At 18.3% G+C, this 16,298-nt stretch overlaps 1 protein-coding gene across 1 annotated transcript in view; it reads right to left on the bottom strand.

Annotated features, from left to right (window-relative positions):
- nAChRalpha6 (nicotinic acetylcholine receptor alpha6) overlaps nucleotides 1-16,298 on the bottom strand; it is a 961,717-nt gene that overhangs the window by 197,053 nt on the left and 748,366 nt on the right. The window contains exon 7 of the mRNA XM_073967234.1: nucleotides 6,645-6,754. Coding sequence (XP_073823335.1) covers nucleotides 6,645-6,754 — 110 coding nt within the window. The remainder of the gene's footprint in view (nucleotides 1-6,644; nucleotides 6,755-16,298) is intronic.

The following is a 16,298-nucleotide window of genomic DNA, read 5'->3' as shown; positions in this document are numbered from 1 at the left end:
AATATTTAATATTTAATATTTAATATTTAATATTTAATATTTAATATTTAATATTTAATATTTAATATTTAATATTTAATATTTAATATTTAATATTTAATATTTAATATTTAATATTTAATATTTAATATTTAATATTTAATATTTAATATTTAATATTTAATATTTAATATTTAATATTTAATATTTAATATTTAATATTTAATATTTAATATTTAATATTTAATATTTAATATTTAATATTTAATATTTAATATTTAATATTTAATATTTAATATTTAATATTTAATATTTAATATTTAATATTTAATATTTAATATTTAATATTTAATATTTAATATTTAATATTTAATATTTAATATTTAATATTTAATATTTAATATTTAATATTTAATATTTAATATTTAATATTTAATATTTAATATTTAATATTTAATATTTAATATTTAATATTTAATATTTAATATTTAATATTTAATATTTAATATTTAATATTTAATATTTAATATTTAATATTTAATATTTAATATTTAATATTTAATATTTAATATTTAATATTTAATATTTAATATTTAATATTTAATATTTAATATTTAATATTTAATATTTAATATTTAATATTTAATATTTAATATTTAATATTTAATATTTAATATTTAATATTTAATATTTAATATTTAATATTTAATATTTAATATTTAATATTTAATATTTAATATTTAATATTTAATATTTAATATTTAATATTTAATATTTAATATTTAATATTTAATATTTAATATTTAATATTTAATATTTAATATTTAATATTTAATATTTAATATTTAATATTTAATATTTAATATTTAATATTTAATATTTAATATTTAATATTTAATATTTAATATTTAATATTTAATATTTAATATTTAATATTTAATATTTAATATTTAATATTTAATATTTAATATTTAATATTTAATATTTAATATTTAATATTTAATATTTAATATTTAATATTTAATATTTAATATTTAATATTTAATATTTAATATTTAATATTTAATATTTAATATTTAATATTTAATATTTAATATTTAATATTTAATATTTAATATTTAATATTTAATATTTAATATTTAATATTTAATATTTAATATTTAATATTTAATATTTAATATTTAATATTTAATATTTAATATTTAATATTTAATATTTAATATTTAATATTTAATATTTAATATTTAATATTTAATATTTAATATTTAATATTTAATATTTAATATTTAATATTTAATATTTAATATTTAATATTTAATATTTAATATTTAATATTTAATATTTAATATTTAATATTTAATATTTAATATTTAATATTTAATATTTAATATTTAATATTTAATATTTAATATTTAATATTTAATATTTAATATTTAATATTTAATATTTAATATTTAATATTTAATATTTAATATTTAATATTTAATATTTAATATTTAATATTTAATATTTAATATTTAATATTTAATATTTAATATTTAATATTTAATATTTAATATTTAATATTTAATATTTAATATTTAATATTTAATATTTAATATTTAATATTTAATATTTAATATTTAATATTTAATATTTAATATTTAATATTTAATATTTAATATTTAATATTTAATATTTAATATTTAATATTTAATATTTAATATTTAATATTTAATATTTAATATTTAATATTTAATATTTAATATTTAATATTTAATATTTAATATTTAATATTTAATATTTAATATTTAATATTTAATATTTAATATTTAATATTTAATATTTAATATTTAATATTTAATATTTAATATTTAATATTTAATATTTAATATTTAATATTTAATATTTAATATTTAATATTTAATATTTAATATTTAATATTTAATATTTAATATTTAATATTTAATATTTAATATTTAATATTTAATATTTAATATTTAATATTTAATATTTAATATTTAATATTTAATATTTAATATTTAATATTTAATATTTAATATTTAATATTTAATATTTAATATTTAATATTTAATATTTAATATTTAATATTTAATATTTAATATTTAATATTTAATATTTAATATTTAATATTTAATATTTAATATTTAATATTTAATATTTAATATTTAATATTTAATATTTAATATTTAATATTTAATATTTAATATTTAATATTTAATATTTAATATTTAATATTTAATATTTAATATTTAATATTTAATATTTAATATTTAATATTTAATATTTAATATTTAATATTTAATATTTAATATTTAATATTTAATATTTAATATTTAATATTTAATATTTAATATTTAATATTTAATATTTAATATTTAATATTTAATATTTAATATTTAATATTTAATATTTAATATTTAATATTTAATATTTAATATTTAATATTTAATATTTAATATTTAATATTTAATATTTAATATTTAATATTTAATATTTAATATTTAATATTTAATATTTAATATTTAATATTTAATATTTAATATTTAATATTTAATATTTAATATTTAATATTTAATATTTAATATTTAATATTTAATATTTAATATTTAATATTTAATATTTAATATTTAATATTTAATATTTAATATTTAATATTTAATATTTAATATTTAATATTTAATATTTAATATTTAATATTTAATATTTAATATTTAATATTTAATATTTAATATTTAATATTTAATATTTAATATTTAATATTTAATATTTAATATTTAATATTTAATATTTAATATTTAATATTTAATATTTAATATTTAATATTTAATATTTAATATTTAATATTTAATATTTAATATTTAATATTTAATATTTAATATTTAATATTTAATATTTAATATTTAATATTTAATATTTAATATTTAATATTTAATATTTAATATTTAATATTTAATATTTAATATTTAATATTTAATATTTAATATTTAATATTTAATATTTAATATTTAATATTTAATATTTAATATTTAATATTTAATATTTAATATTTAATATTTAATATTTAATATTTAATATTTAATATTTAATATTTAATATTTAATATTTAATATTTAATATTTAATATTTAATATTTAATATTTAATATTTAATATTTAATATTTAATATTTAATATTTAATATTTAATATTTAATATTTAATATTTAATATTTAATATTTAATATTTAATATTTAATATTTAATATTTAATATTTAATATTTAATATTTAATATTTAATATTTAATATTTAATATTTAATATTTAATATTTAATATTTAATATTTAATATTTAATATTTAATATTTAATATTTAATATTTAATATTTAATATTTAATATTTAATATTTAATATTTAATATTTAATATTTAATATTTAATATTTAATATTTAATATTTAATATTTAATATTTAATATTTAATATTTAATATTTAATATTTAATATTTAATATTTAATATTTAATATTTAATATTTAATATTTAATATTTAATATTTAATATTTAATATTTAATATTTAATATTTAATATTTAATATTTAATATTTAATATTTAATATTTAATATTTAATATTTAATATTTAATATTTAATATTTAATATTTAATATTTAATATTTAATATTTAATATTTAATATTTAATATTTAATATTTAATATTTAATATTTAATATTTAATATTTAATATTTAATATTTAATATTTAATATTTAATATTTAATATTTAATATTTAATATTTAATATTTAATATTTAATATTTAATATTTAATATTTAATATTTAATATTTAATATTTAATATTTAATATTTAATATTTAATATTTAATATTTAATATTTAATATTTAATATTTAATATTTAATATTTAATATTTAATATTTAATATTTAATATTTAATATTTAATATTTAATATTTAATATTTAATATTTAATATTTAATATTTAATATTTAATATTTAATATTTAATATTTAATATTTAATATTTAATATTTAATATTTAATATTTAATATTTAATATTTAATATTTAATATTTAATATTTAATATTTAATATTTAATATTTAATATTTAATATTTAATATTTAATATTTAATATTTAATATTTAATATTTAATATTTAATATTTAATATTTAATATTTAATATTTAATATTTAATATTTAATATTTAATATTTAATATTTAATATTTAATATTTAATATTTAATATTTAATATTTAATATTTAATATTTAATATTTAATATTTAATATTTAATATTTAATATTTAATATTTAATATTTAATATTTAATATTTAATATTTAATATTTAATATTTAATATTTAATATTTAATATTTAATATTTAATATTTAATATTTAATATTTAATATTTAATATTTAATATTTAATATTTAATATTTAATATTTAATATTTAATATTTAATATTTAATATTTAATATTTAATATTTAATATTTAATATTTAATATTTAATATTTAATATTTAATATTTAATATTTAATATTTAATATTTAATATTTAATATTTAATATTTAATATTTAATATTTAATATTTAATATTTAATATTTAATATTTAATATTTAATATTTAATATTTAATATTTAATATTTAATATTTAATATTTAATATTTAATATTTAATATTTAATATTTAATATTTAATATTTAATATTTAATATTTAATATTTAATATTTAATATTTAATATTTAATATTTAATATTTAATATTTAATATTTAATATTTAATATTTAATATTTAATATTTAATATTTAATATTTAATATTTAATATTTAATATTTAATATTTAATATTTAATATTTAATATTTAATATTTAATATTTAATATTTAATATTTAATATTTAATATTTAATATTTAATATTTAATATTTAATATTTAATATTTAATATTTAATATTTAATATTTAATATTTAATATTTAATATTTAATATTTAATATTTAATATTTAATATTTAATATTTAATATTTAATATTTAATATTTAATATTTAATATTTAATATTTAATATTTAATATTTAATATTTAATATTTAATATTTAATATTTAATATTTAATATTTAATATTTAATATTTAATATTTAATATTTAATATTTAATATTTAATATTTAATATTTAATATTTAATGTTTAATATTTAATATTTAATATTTAATATTTAATATTTAATATTTAATATTTAATATTTAATATTTAATATTTAATATTTAATATTTAATATTTAATATTTAATATTTAATATTTAATGTTTAATATTTAATATTTAATATTTAATATTTAATATTTAATATTTAATATTTAATATTTAATATTTAATATTTAATATTTAATATTTAATATTTAATATTTAATATTTAATATTTAATATTTAATATTTAATATTTAATATTTAATATTTAATATTTAATATTTAATATTTAATATTTAATATTTAATATTTAATATTTAATATTTAATATTTAATATTTAATATTTAATATTTAATATTTAATATTTAATATTTAATATTTAATATTTAATATTTAATATTTAATATTTAATATTTAATATTTAATATTTAATATTTAATATTTAATATTTAATATTTAATATTTAATATTTAATATTTAATATTTAATATTTAATATTTAATATTTAATATTTAATATTTAATATTTAATATTTAATATTTAATATTTAATATTTAATATTTAATATTTAATATTTAATATTTAATATTTAATATTTAATATTTAATATTTAATATTTAATATTTAATATTTAATATTTAATATTTAATATTTAATATTTAATATTTAATATTTAATATTTAATATTTAATATTTAATATTTAATATTTAATATTTAATATTTAATATTTAATATTTAATATTTAATATTTAATATTTAATATTTAATATTTAATATTTAATATTTAATATTTAATATTTAATATTTAATATTTAATATTTAATATTTAATATTTAATATTTAATATTTAATATTTAATATTTAATATTAATATGCTATATATTATATTTTAAATTGTATATTCTCTATTTTTTATTAAAGATTCTTAATTAAAAAACTAAAAATTAATTGATTCATTTTAAAAAATTAGTAAATATTAAATATAGAACAATTTACTGGTTTTTTAAAATAAGAAACGAAATAAAATAATAAATAATAAAATCAATAAAATGTTATTTATTTTAATAGAAATCAGTTCCTCTATTTATCTCTAATAAATTAAAACAGTTGCTTTATTTTTTAAATTACATAGTGCAAAAAAATAAATAAGAAAAACGAAACATTTTAAGCAGTATTTTTACATGTTGATTTTTATAATTTTTTAAAAATTTTTATTTAATATTTTACAAAATTATATTGAATTGTTTGGGCTTACCTTGTTGTTTAGGAAATTTTCCTTTTGCTCTAAACCTTAAATCTTAAAAATCTTTTTGGGTTTTTTATTATGCCAAAATTTTTAGATATTTTTAGATCTTAAAATACAAACTATACTAACTTAGCTGCACTTAATTATAATAAATATATTTTTGATTATTTATAATAAAACTAAATTTTCCCTTTTATAATTTTTTAATTTTTTTTCTCCAATTTTAACGATTTGAACTTACCTGTTGTACATGAGCACATCTGGTTTCCATAATTTATTTGGTGTTATTCTCAAGTCTTTGACTCCGCCATATTCTGAATCATTCCATCTTAGATTGTAATCATTCCATTCCTTTGAGGGTCAATGTAAATGTAAGGCAGCAAATTGGTTGGGAAAATATTGTTAAGAAAAATATTTTAGTAAAAAATTTAAAAATTTGTTTTTTATTGTTTTAGTGTTTGGCAAGGGTTCAAGGAATCTTTTCGGTAGAATTGCAAAAAAACTAAATTAGGAAAAAAAGAATTAAAAAATTATAGGCATTTTTTGGGTATTACAACCCTCCCTATAAAATAATTTTTTTTTTTATTTTTCTTGAATATTTTTTTTATTGATTTCTATTTTTTGTATGAAAAATTTAATAGTTTTCTAAAATATTATATAGCCATTGCTTTGGTTTTATGCATTCCCTCCAAACGGATATTGCTATAATATTTTAAATATGTTTTGTTTAGAAATACAATATTTTTTTTTAAATTTTTTAAATATTTTTTGTTTGTCATTTCCTTTATGACACTTTACCAAAAAGTTTCCTTTCCGCCTTGCAGGATCCGTTTGTAAATATAAATTACAAATTGATTCTAGTCTGTATATGTGTGTCATATGAATGGATATGTGTGTGTGAGTTTATGTGTTTTAAATGAAATGGCGACACTATTAAAAATTGGTTCTACAAAAAATATTTTTTTTTTGCTTCTTTATTTAGTTCATTCAATTGTTATGAAAAAAAGTATAATAACTAAATATATAGATAACTACGAAACATTGTTGACTACACTAAAATAAATATAGACTAAAATGTAAAAAAAAAATTGTAATAAAAACTAAAACAAAAGGGAGAACAACAATCATTTTGTTATGAAAAAAAGTATAATAACTAAATATATAGATAACTACGAAACATTGTTGACTACACTAAAATAAATATAGACTAAAATGTAAAAAAAAAATTGTAATAAAAACTAAAACAAAAGGGAGAACAACAATCATTTGTATATTCACACTAAAACCAAAAATATCTATGAACAACATTCATTATTAGTATTATTGTTGTCGTCATTATTTAAAGCTAATAAAATCAACAACACATAACCACAATAATAAAATATTTATAGTTTTATTCTAAACCATAAACATAAATATTTTGAATATTCATTCAATATTCAACACTTCTACACACTGGGTGATATATTTACATGAACAAGAACAATTATGATAATCAGGCATATTGATTTGGATTTTAAGTATTCCAGGAAGTATTTAGGAAAGGGCGAAAAAATTAAAAAATAAACAAATATGCTGGGCTTTGAAAATCATGCAAAGAGTGAATAATGATTTCAATAAATTTGTATATGTTATGGGATTCATGAATTATTTAGGAATTTTCAGTTTTTATTGTCCTTTTCAGGATGGTCACGGTAATTTTTTTGGTATACCATTTTGAAAGATCCACCGCCAGGCCAATAAACATAGATTTTTTTTAAAAATATTTTTTCCAACCTCCAACAAATGTGGATCTTTTAAAGAATATTTTTTCCAAACAACAATAAACGTGGATTTTTTAAAAAATATTTTTCAGACCCCAAATACAGTTTGATTTTTTAAGAATATTTTTTCATCTAAAGAATATTTTTTCATCCAACATCAGCTCAATAAACGTGGATTTTTTAAAGAATATTTTTTCATCCAACATCAGCTCAATAAACGTGGATTTTTTAAAGAATATTTTTTCATCCAACATCAGCTCAATAAACGTGGATTTTTTAAAGAATATTTTTTCATCCAACATCAGCTCAATAAACGTGGATTTTTTAAAGAATATTTTTTCATCCAACATCTGCTCAATAAACGTGGATTTTTTAAAGAATATTTTTTCATCCAACATCAGCTCAATAAACGTGGATTTTTTAAAGAATATTTTTTCATCCAACATCAGCTCAATAAACGTGGATTTTTTAAAGAATATTTTTTCATACAACATCAGCTCAATAAACGTGGATTTTTTAAAGAATATTTTTTCATACAACATCAGCTCAATAAACGTGGATTTTTTAAAGAATATTTTTTCATACAACATCAGCTCAATAAACGTGGATTTTTTAAAGAATATTTTTTCATCCAACATCAGCTCAATAAACGTGGATTTTTTAAAGAATCTTTTTTCATCCAACATCAGCTCAATAAACGTGGATTTTTTAAAGAATATTTTTTCATCCAACATCAGCTCAATAAACGTGGATTTTTTAAAGAATATTTTTTCATCCAACATCTGCTCAATAAACGTGGATTTTTTAAAGAATATTTTTTCATCCAACATCAGCTCAATAAACGTGGATTTTTTAAAGAATATTTTTTCATCCAACATCAGCTCAATAAACGTGGATTTTTTAAAGAATATTTTTTCATACAACATCAGCTCAATAAACGTGGATTTTTTAAAGAATATTTTTTCATCCAACATCAGCTCAATAAACGTGGATTTTTTAAAGAATATTTTTTCATACAACATCAGCTCAATAAACGTGGATTTTTTAAAGAATATTTTTTCATCCAACATCAGCTCAATAAACGTGGATTTTTTAAAGAATATTTTTTCATCCAACATCTGCTCAATAAACGTGGATTTTTTAAAGAATATTTTTTCATCCAACATCAGCTCAATAAACGTGGATTTTTTAAAGAATATTTTTTCATCCAACATCAGCTCAATAAACGTGGATTTTTTAAAGAATATTTTTTCATACAACATCAGCTCAATAAACGTGGATTTTTTAAAGAATATTTTTTCATACAACATCAGCTCAATAAACGTGGATTTTTTAAAGAATATTTTTTCATACAACATCAGCTCAATAAACGTGGATTTTTTAAAGAATATTTTTTCATCCAACATCAGCTCAATAAACGTGGATTTTTTAAAGAATATTTTTTCATCCAACATCAGCTCAATAAACGTGGATTTTTTAAAGAATATTTTTTCATCCAACATCAGCTCAATAAACGTGGATTTTTTAAAGAATATTTTTTCATCCAACATCTGCTCAATAAACGTGGATTTTTTAAAGAATATTTTTTCATCCAACATCAGCTCAATAAACGTGGATTTTTTAAAGAATATTTTTTCATCCAACATCAGCTCAATAAACGTGGATTTTTTAAAGAATATTTTTTCATACAACATCAGCTCAATAAACGTGGATTTTTTAAAGAATATTTTTTCATACAACATCAGCTCAATAAACGTGGATTTTTTAAAGAATATTTTTTCATACAACATCAGCTCAATAAACGTGGATTTTTTAAAGAATATTTTTTCATACAACATCAGCTCAATAAACGTGGATTTTTTAAAGAATATTTTTTCATACAACATCAGCTCAATAAACGTGGATTTTTTAAAGAATATTTTTTCATCCAACATCAGCTCAATAAACGTGGATTTTTTAAAGAATATTTTTTCATCCAACATCAGCTCAATAAACGTGGATTTTTTAAAGAATATTTTTTCATCCAACATCAGCTCAATAAACGTGGATTTTTTAAAGAATATTTTTTCATACAACATCAGCTCAATAAACGTGGATTTTTTAAAGAATATTTTTTCATACAACATCAGCTCAATAAACGTGGATTTTTTAAAGAATATTTTTTCATCCAACATCAGCTCAATAAACGTGGATTTTTTTAAAGAATATTTTTTCATCCAACATCAGCTCAATAAACGTGGATTTTTTAAAGAATATTTTTTCATCCAACATCAGCTCAATAAACGTGGATTTTTTAAAGAATATTTTTTCATCCAACATCAGCTCAATAAACGTGGATTTTTTAAAGAATATTTTTTCATCCAACATCAGCTCAATAAACGTGGATTTTTTAAAGAATATTTTTTCATCCAACATCAGCTCAATAAACGTGGATTTTTTAAAGAATATTTTTTCATCCAACATCAGCTCAATAAACGTGGATTTTTTAAAGAATATTTTTTCATCCAACATCAGCTCAATAAACGTGGATTTTTTAAAGAATATTTTTTCATCCAACATCAGCTCAATAAACGTGGATTTTTTAAAGAATATTTTTTCATCCAACATCAGCTCAATAAACGTGGATTTTTTAAAGAATATTTTTTCATCCAACATCAGCTCAATAAACGTGGATTTTTTAAAGAATATTTTTTGTCCACCATGTACATTTTCAACACTTGTTGAATTCAATTAAAATTTATATGCAATAAACCAATAACATTTATGTATGATCCCCTCTATTTTATTTGTGAAAAAAGCAAAGCATTTTGTTTGCAACAGATTTCCCCCTAAGGACAATTGCCATTATTTATAGCAAATTTGCAATTTTCATGAGAATCGTTTTGAAAAAAGATTGCAAAGAGAATGGCAATTTAATTCAATAATTGCAACAGCAAATATGAAGGCTTTGTAGGCAATAACGGCAATAATAAATTTCCGTTTACCATTTTCAAAGGCCGACAAACTGTTGTTGATGTTGCCTACATTTAGGCCAAAGGCATTCTAGAAATGTTCTGGCTCATTAAGTAATGTTTATTGTTATATTATTCATTTATGTTCTATATTTTTTGTTTGTTCACAATAATTATCTTTTCACTTTCCTTGTATTGCTGCAATTGGTAGCTTTGACGCTGCCACCTGTTTGCAATTTTGTTGCCATGATTTATGGTTAATTAGTCAGGATTTGTAGTTTTTTTTTCTTCCGTTTTTTTCTCTTTTCTTTTTTATTAATAAAACACCTCCCCTCAAAAAGGAAAAAGAAGACATATTTTTTTCTGAGAAATAAATTATGTTTCCATTTGTTTTTCGCCCCAGACTTTATGTTATAGAGAGCTCGCCTGTGTGGGTGTGTCCCGTGTGCTTTCATTAACTCTCCTAGCAATATAATTTATTGCTTCGTGTTATTATTAAGCTCTGAAACGACGATATCAAAAGTCCAAGAATTATGAACAAACAAAAAGAAAAGAAAAACAGAAAAAAGAATTATTATTGCTTCCAATAATAACATTATCGACTGTTGGTCAGAATTTATTGAGCCATCAATTGACCAAATCCCCTCTCTACCCTCGATAGTTACAACAAAGTTTTTGGCATATTTTTGGGGGTGAATTTGAAATATGTATATCTAAGCAAATTTTCTACATAAAATATTGTTCAATTTTGCGTAAAAAATAATAATAATTCGTTGATATATTTCTTTTTGTTTGTAATTTATTAATAAAATTATCATCCAGGAGGCAATAATAAGGTTAGCAATAAAAGAGCATATTATTTGGATGAAATATCAATCCAATTTATAAAATAGTTTTCAAAATATGCAAAAATATTTTTTTATGTCGAAGACAACAGTGTTTTCTATTGGCAGAGTTCCGTCTTATCGGCTTGCAGTTTTCATTTCCCACAGTACTATGCTGAGAGGTAGGTTTGTCTCAAAAAGTTTGTAAACCATAGCAATAATTTATCACAATTTATCGCTAGCACATGTACTTTGAACCGGCCTACAAGCTCGTCGTAGGGGTTGGTTCGATAATCTTCTAGCTATAAGCATATCGGAGCTACACTACAATTACTTTGTTAATACGTGCAAAATAGAATAAAAATGTGATAGAACAGGTGAAAATCTGGCATTAGATCCAAGAGTGCATTTACGAATGATAGGCGCTGTGGTGGTATCACGCCCAATTGCTCTCCCACCCATTTCATAGAACTAGTTACCTTTGCAAAAACATCGTCTATTTTCCCAACTGCTTCTCAGCTTCGATTTAGCAGAAGATTTACGCTAAGATGTTGGGGTGTATGTTGCCAAAATTAGCGAAATAATTGCATATATTTAATTGACGTATATTCACCTTTTGTTGTTGTATATCAAAAGGGACCGATTGATTACACAGTACAACAAAATTTATTTTTTTTTAAATTACAAGAAACCCCGCACACATTATGAAAGTAGACCGAAAAGTAGACCGGAAGTTTCCGCCCATTTCTACAGGTTTTGAAAAATTCGACATCAGATTCCTTGGAATCCTTGCGTTTTAGGTTAAAAGTGTCTTTGGCTATGTTACTGACAACAATGTGGGGTATCTTATTATGAGAAAAATTAACCCTCATACGAGTCACTAAAGGGGTCTTTTTGGTGAATTTTTTCGAAAACGTTTAAAAATCAAATTCAAAATCAAAATATTCTACAAAAGTTTTTGTCATAAAATTTTACTATAGGTCCCCGAATACACCAAAACCCTAAATCGTACCTAAACGCCAGGAATATGACAAAAGTAAAATCACGTTTTAGGGTTAATGTTGTACTTTATGTGAGTTTATTAAGTTTTGTCCCACAACTCTTCATTCTAGATAGTAGACGTCAAAGACAAAAATATTCTCCATTAAATTTCAGTACAAGTCGCCGAAGAAATGAAATATGTATTTACAACATATATCAAAGAAATGTTTACATCAATTTTGCCAACAAAACACCCAAATATTTTTTGAATAAATTTGTTTTGTTCTTTTTTCGAGTTGATGCATGAAAGTAACATGAAATTTAGTTTTAGACGAAAGGTGTTAAAAGAAGAAATATTCTACACAAAATTTCACTGTAGTAAATATCTAGGTAAAATATTTTGTTAAGAAAATTACGTTACAAAATTAGATATTATAGGCAATAATTATTTCTTAAAATTTTTAGACTCTTAATTAAAATTTATTCCATACTGAGTAAAAATCTCCTAAAATACTTCACTTTTTGGGGATGGTGTCAAAAGAAGAAATGTTCCAAATTAAATTTCATTATAAGTCTCTGAACGAAAGAAATTTGTATCTATAATATTTAACATCTCCAGAAGCTTTCGCTTGTTATATATGATTTAGGACCATATTCTACCGTTTTTATTCACATTTTCGTTATCTGCGGTCACAAAATATATTTTATTGATGTTTTTTCATAATAAATTCTTTCAGAGGATTATATGGCGTTTAGGTACGATTTAGAGTTTTGGTGTATTCGGGGATTTATAGTAAAATTTTATGACAAATAATTTTGTAGAATATTTTGATTTGATACGATCGCATTTTTTTTTTTTTATTTATTTATTTATATATTTCATTTCAATTTCATTACAATATTTATATGTCGCCCCAGCGCCTTAAAGCTATAGGGGCTAATGTGTTTGATTATAATTCAAGAACGGAAATTATATAAACAAAATTATTAAGTTATTTACTATTTTTTTTTTAAAGTAGAGAAAATATATGTTTAAAAGAAAATTAAATGAAAAGTAAATGAAAATTAAATTACTCCAGAAGCATTCCTGTGTTTGCCAGTAAAAACGATTTAGCTCTCTTTTAAACGATGAAATTTCTGTCAGATTCTTAATGTCGTTCGGAAGATGGTTATATTCCAGACATCCATTATGTTCTATACATTGTTTTGTGACTTCTAATCGGCATCTTTTTACCCTTAGATTCGAGCAGTTTCTGGTATCTACCAAATTTTGACTAACGTTAAATAGAATTGACGTATGTCCAATGTTCTTAACAGCTTTAAACATATATGTTAGCAACTGCAATTTATAAATACCGTACAGTGGCAAGATATTTTTTGATACATTACCATATAGACGAAGTGTGGGAAATAATCGAGGTAAATTGTATACAGTTTTGAGAGCATTATTTTGGAGTCTTTGTAATGATTTAAAATTTGTGGTTTTCTTGTAGCCATAAATTAGTGCCATGTAGTTGAAATGACTTTGAATCAACGAGTTATAAAGCAAAAGTTTAGTTTCGACGCTAAACTTATTTCTGAACTTGCGCAAAATTCCAATGGCTGGCGATATTTTAGCCTTTAACGCATCAATATGCACATTCCATGACAGATTATTCTGCATATGAATGCCCAAATATTTTAATGATTGGCTTTCATAAATAATAGTTTCTCCAATTGAAAAATTGAAATGTAGATCATTTTGCGGACATCGGGGTCTAAATCTTATGATTTTTGTTTTGTTGGAGTTAATGACAAGTTTATTAATCCGACAGAATTCAGTTAACATTTTTGCATCATCTTCCATTTGGCGTTTTAATATAAGTTCGTGGTTATACGGATATAAAAGTTTTAAATAAGTTTTTAACGTTTTTGAAAAATGAGATCAAAAAGACCCCTTTAGTGACTCGCATGAGGGTTAATTTTTTTCATAAAAAGATACCCCGTATTGTTGTCAGTAATATTGCTAAAGACACTTTATACCTAAAATGCGAAGATTCCAAAGAATCTGATGACGAATATTTCACAACCTGTAGAAATGGGCGGAAATTCCCACGCATATTTAGATTACTTCCCGACGTAAACTTTCAAAACGCCGATACACATGTCTTCTTTTTTCGATCCTCTTTCATAATCTGGCCGAATTATCTTGTAATTATTTTTTGTGTTGTACAGTGTTATTGAGATAACAAAAATGCAGAGATATCCTAAATTCTAATTAATGAAATAATAAATTGCCACAGTGGTGCTAAGCAGGCACTACTTCGATTCGCAGCTAGCCCTCCTTCGATTCCAATAACGTCAAACAATTTCACAGTATTCCCTTAGTATTTCAATAATATTAAAGTTCTCGTCAAGTGGAGTCGTTGTACAAGCCATTCGAATTCGGCAATAAAAATAATATGAGAACTATCTAGTTCATGGGCGTAACCAGGAATAGCCCCCCCGTGAAGTCCTACAAAACAATTCATTTGTATAAAACATTATAAATATTACGAAAAAAACAAGCATTTGCTCACCCCTAGAACGACCAAAAAGCATTCCGTCCATGATCTAGTTTACTTCGCTGTTCCAATGAACCACATTTTTTCTATGACCAAACTGCGTATACTTAAAACCACACCTTACATTTCATGATGTTACTCATACGTTTTGGAACTAGTACAAGGAACTAGGAACTATATTACCCAACTCTAGCCTTGGCACCCTAAAACTTCACTTCTATAAGTGCATAAACTTTACTATCCCCTACTCACTACTCACTACTGTCGCTAGCAATTCACACTCTCGTGAGACAAAAAAAGGACTGTAGCTAAGGGCGGTGGACGACAGTCTAGATAGACAGAGTAGGGTACTTCTCAATCCCATTGAAGAAAACCTCCCCTTAACTCTCAGGGAATAGAGCATCCTCGGCGACATTAGGGATCATTTATCACTGACAAAAGAGGATGAAGCCATGGACACGATAGTGATCCATCAATTTCTGCCTCAATTTCAAAACCCCACAAACGGGTGATGGAGGTGAGTTAGCTGATGAACAAAGGGAAACCATCCAAGCAAACTTGCCAACGCTAGCAGACGGTGCAATGATAGTTTCGTGACAGCGTGAAATTCTTCAAACCAGTGGTTGAACTGCCGCGAAGAAGGTGACACTGTCACAGACAGTCCATTCACATGCATAGTATGCCTCGGTTAGGAAGAACTTTAGTGAGAAGATCAGACGAAGAACAGAGAAGAGAACACAATGCGAGAAAGGATTACGCAGAGCTCAGCTCTTCGCAGAAACCATTTTCGTCTTACCCGCCACGAATTGTCCCAGATGTTCTCCGGCTACCAA

This window comes from Musca autumnalis, unplaced genomic scaffold (genome assembly GCF_047663935.1).
Source record: "Musca autumnalis isolate F117 unplaced genomic scaffold, ASM4766393v1 scaffold_2, whole genome shotgun sequence".
NCBI lineage: Eukaryota > Metazoa > Arthropoda > Insecta > Diptera > Muscidae > Musca > Musca autumnalis.
The sequence above is the reverse complement of the archived record's forward strand: the minus strand, read 5'-3'. Positions and strand labels throughout refer to the sequence as shown.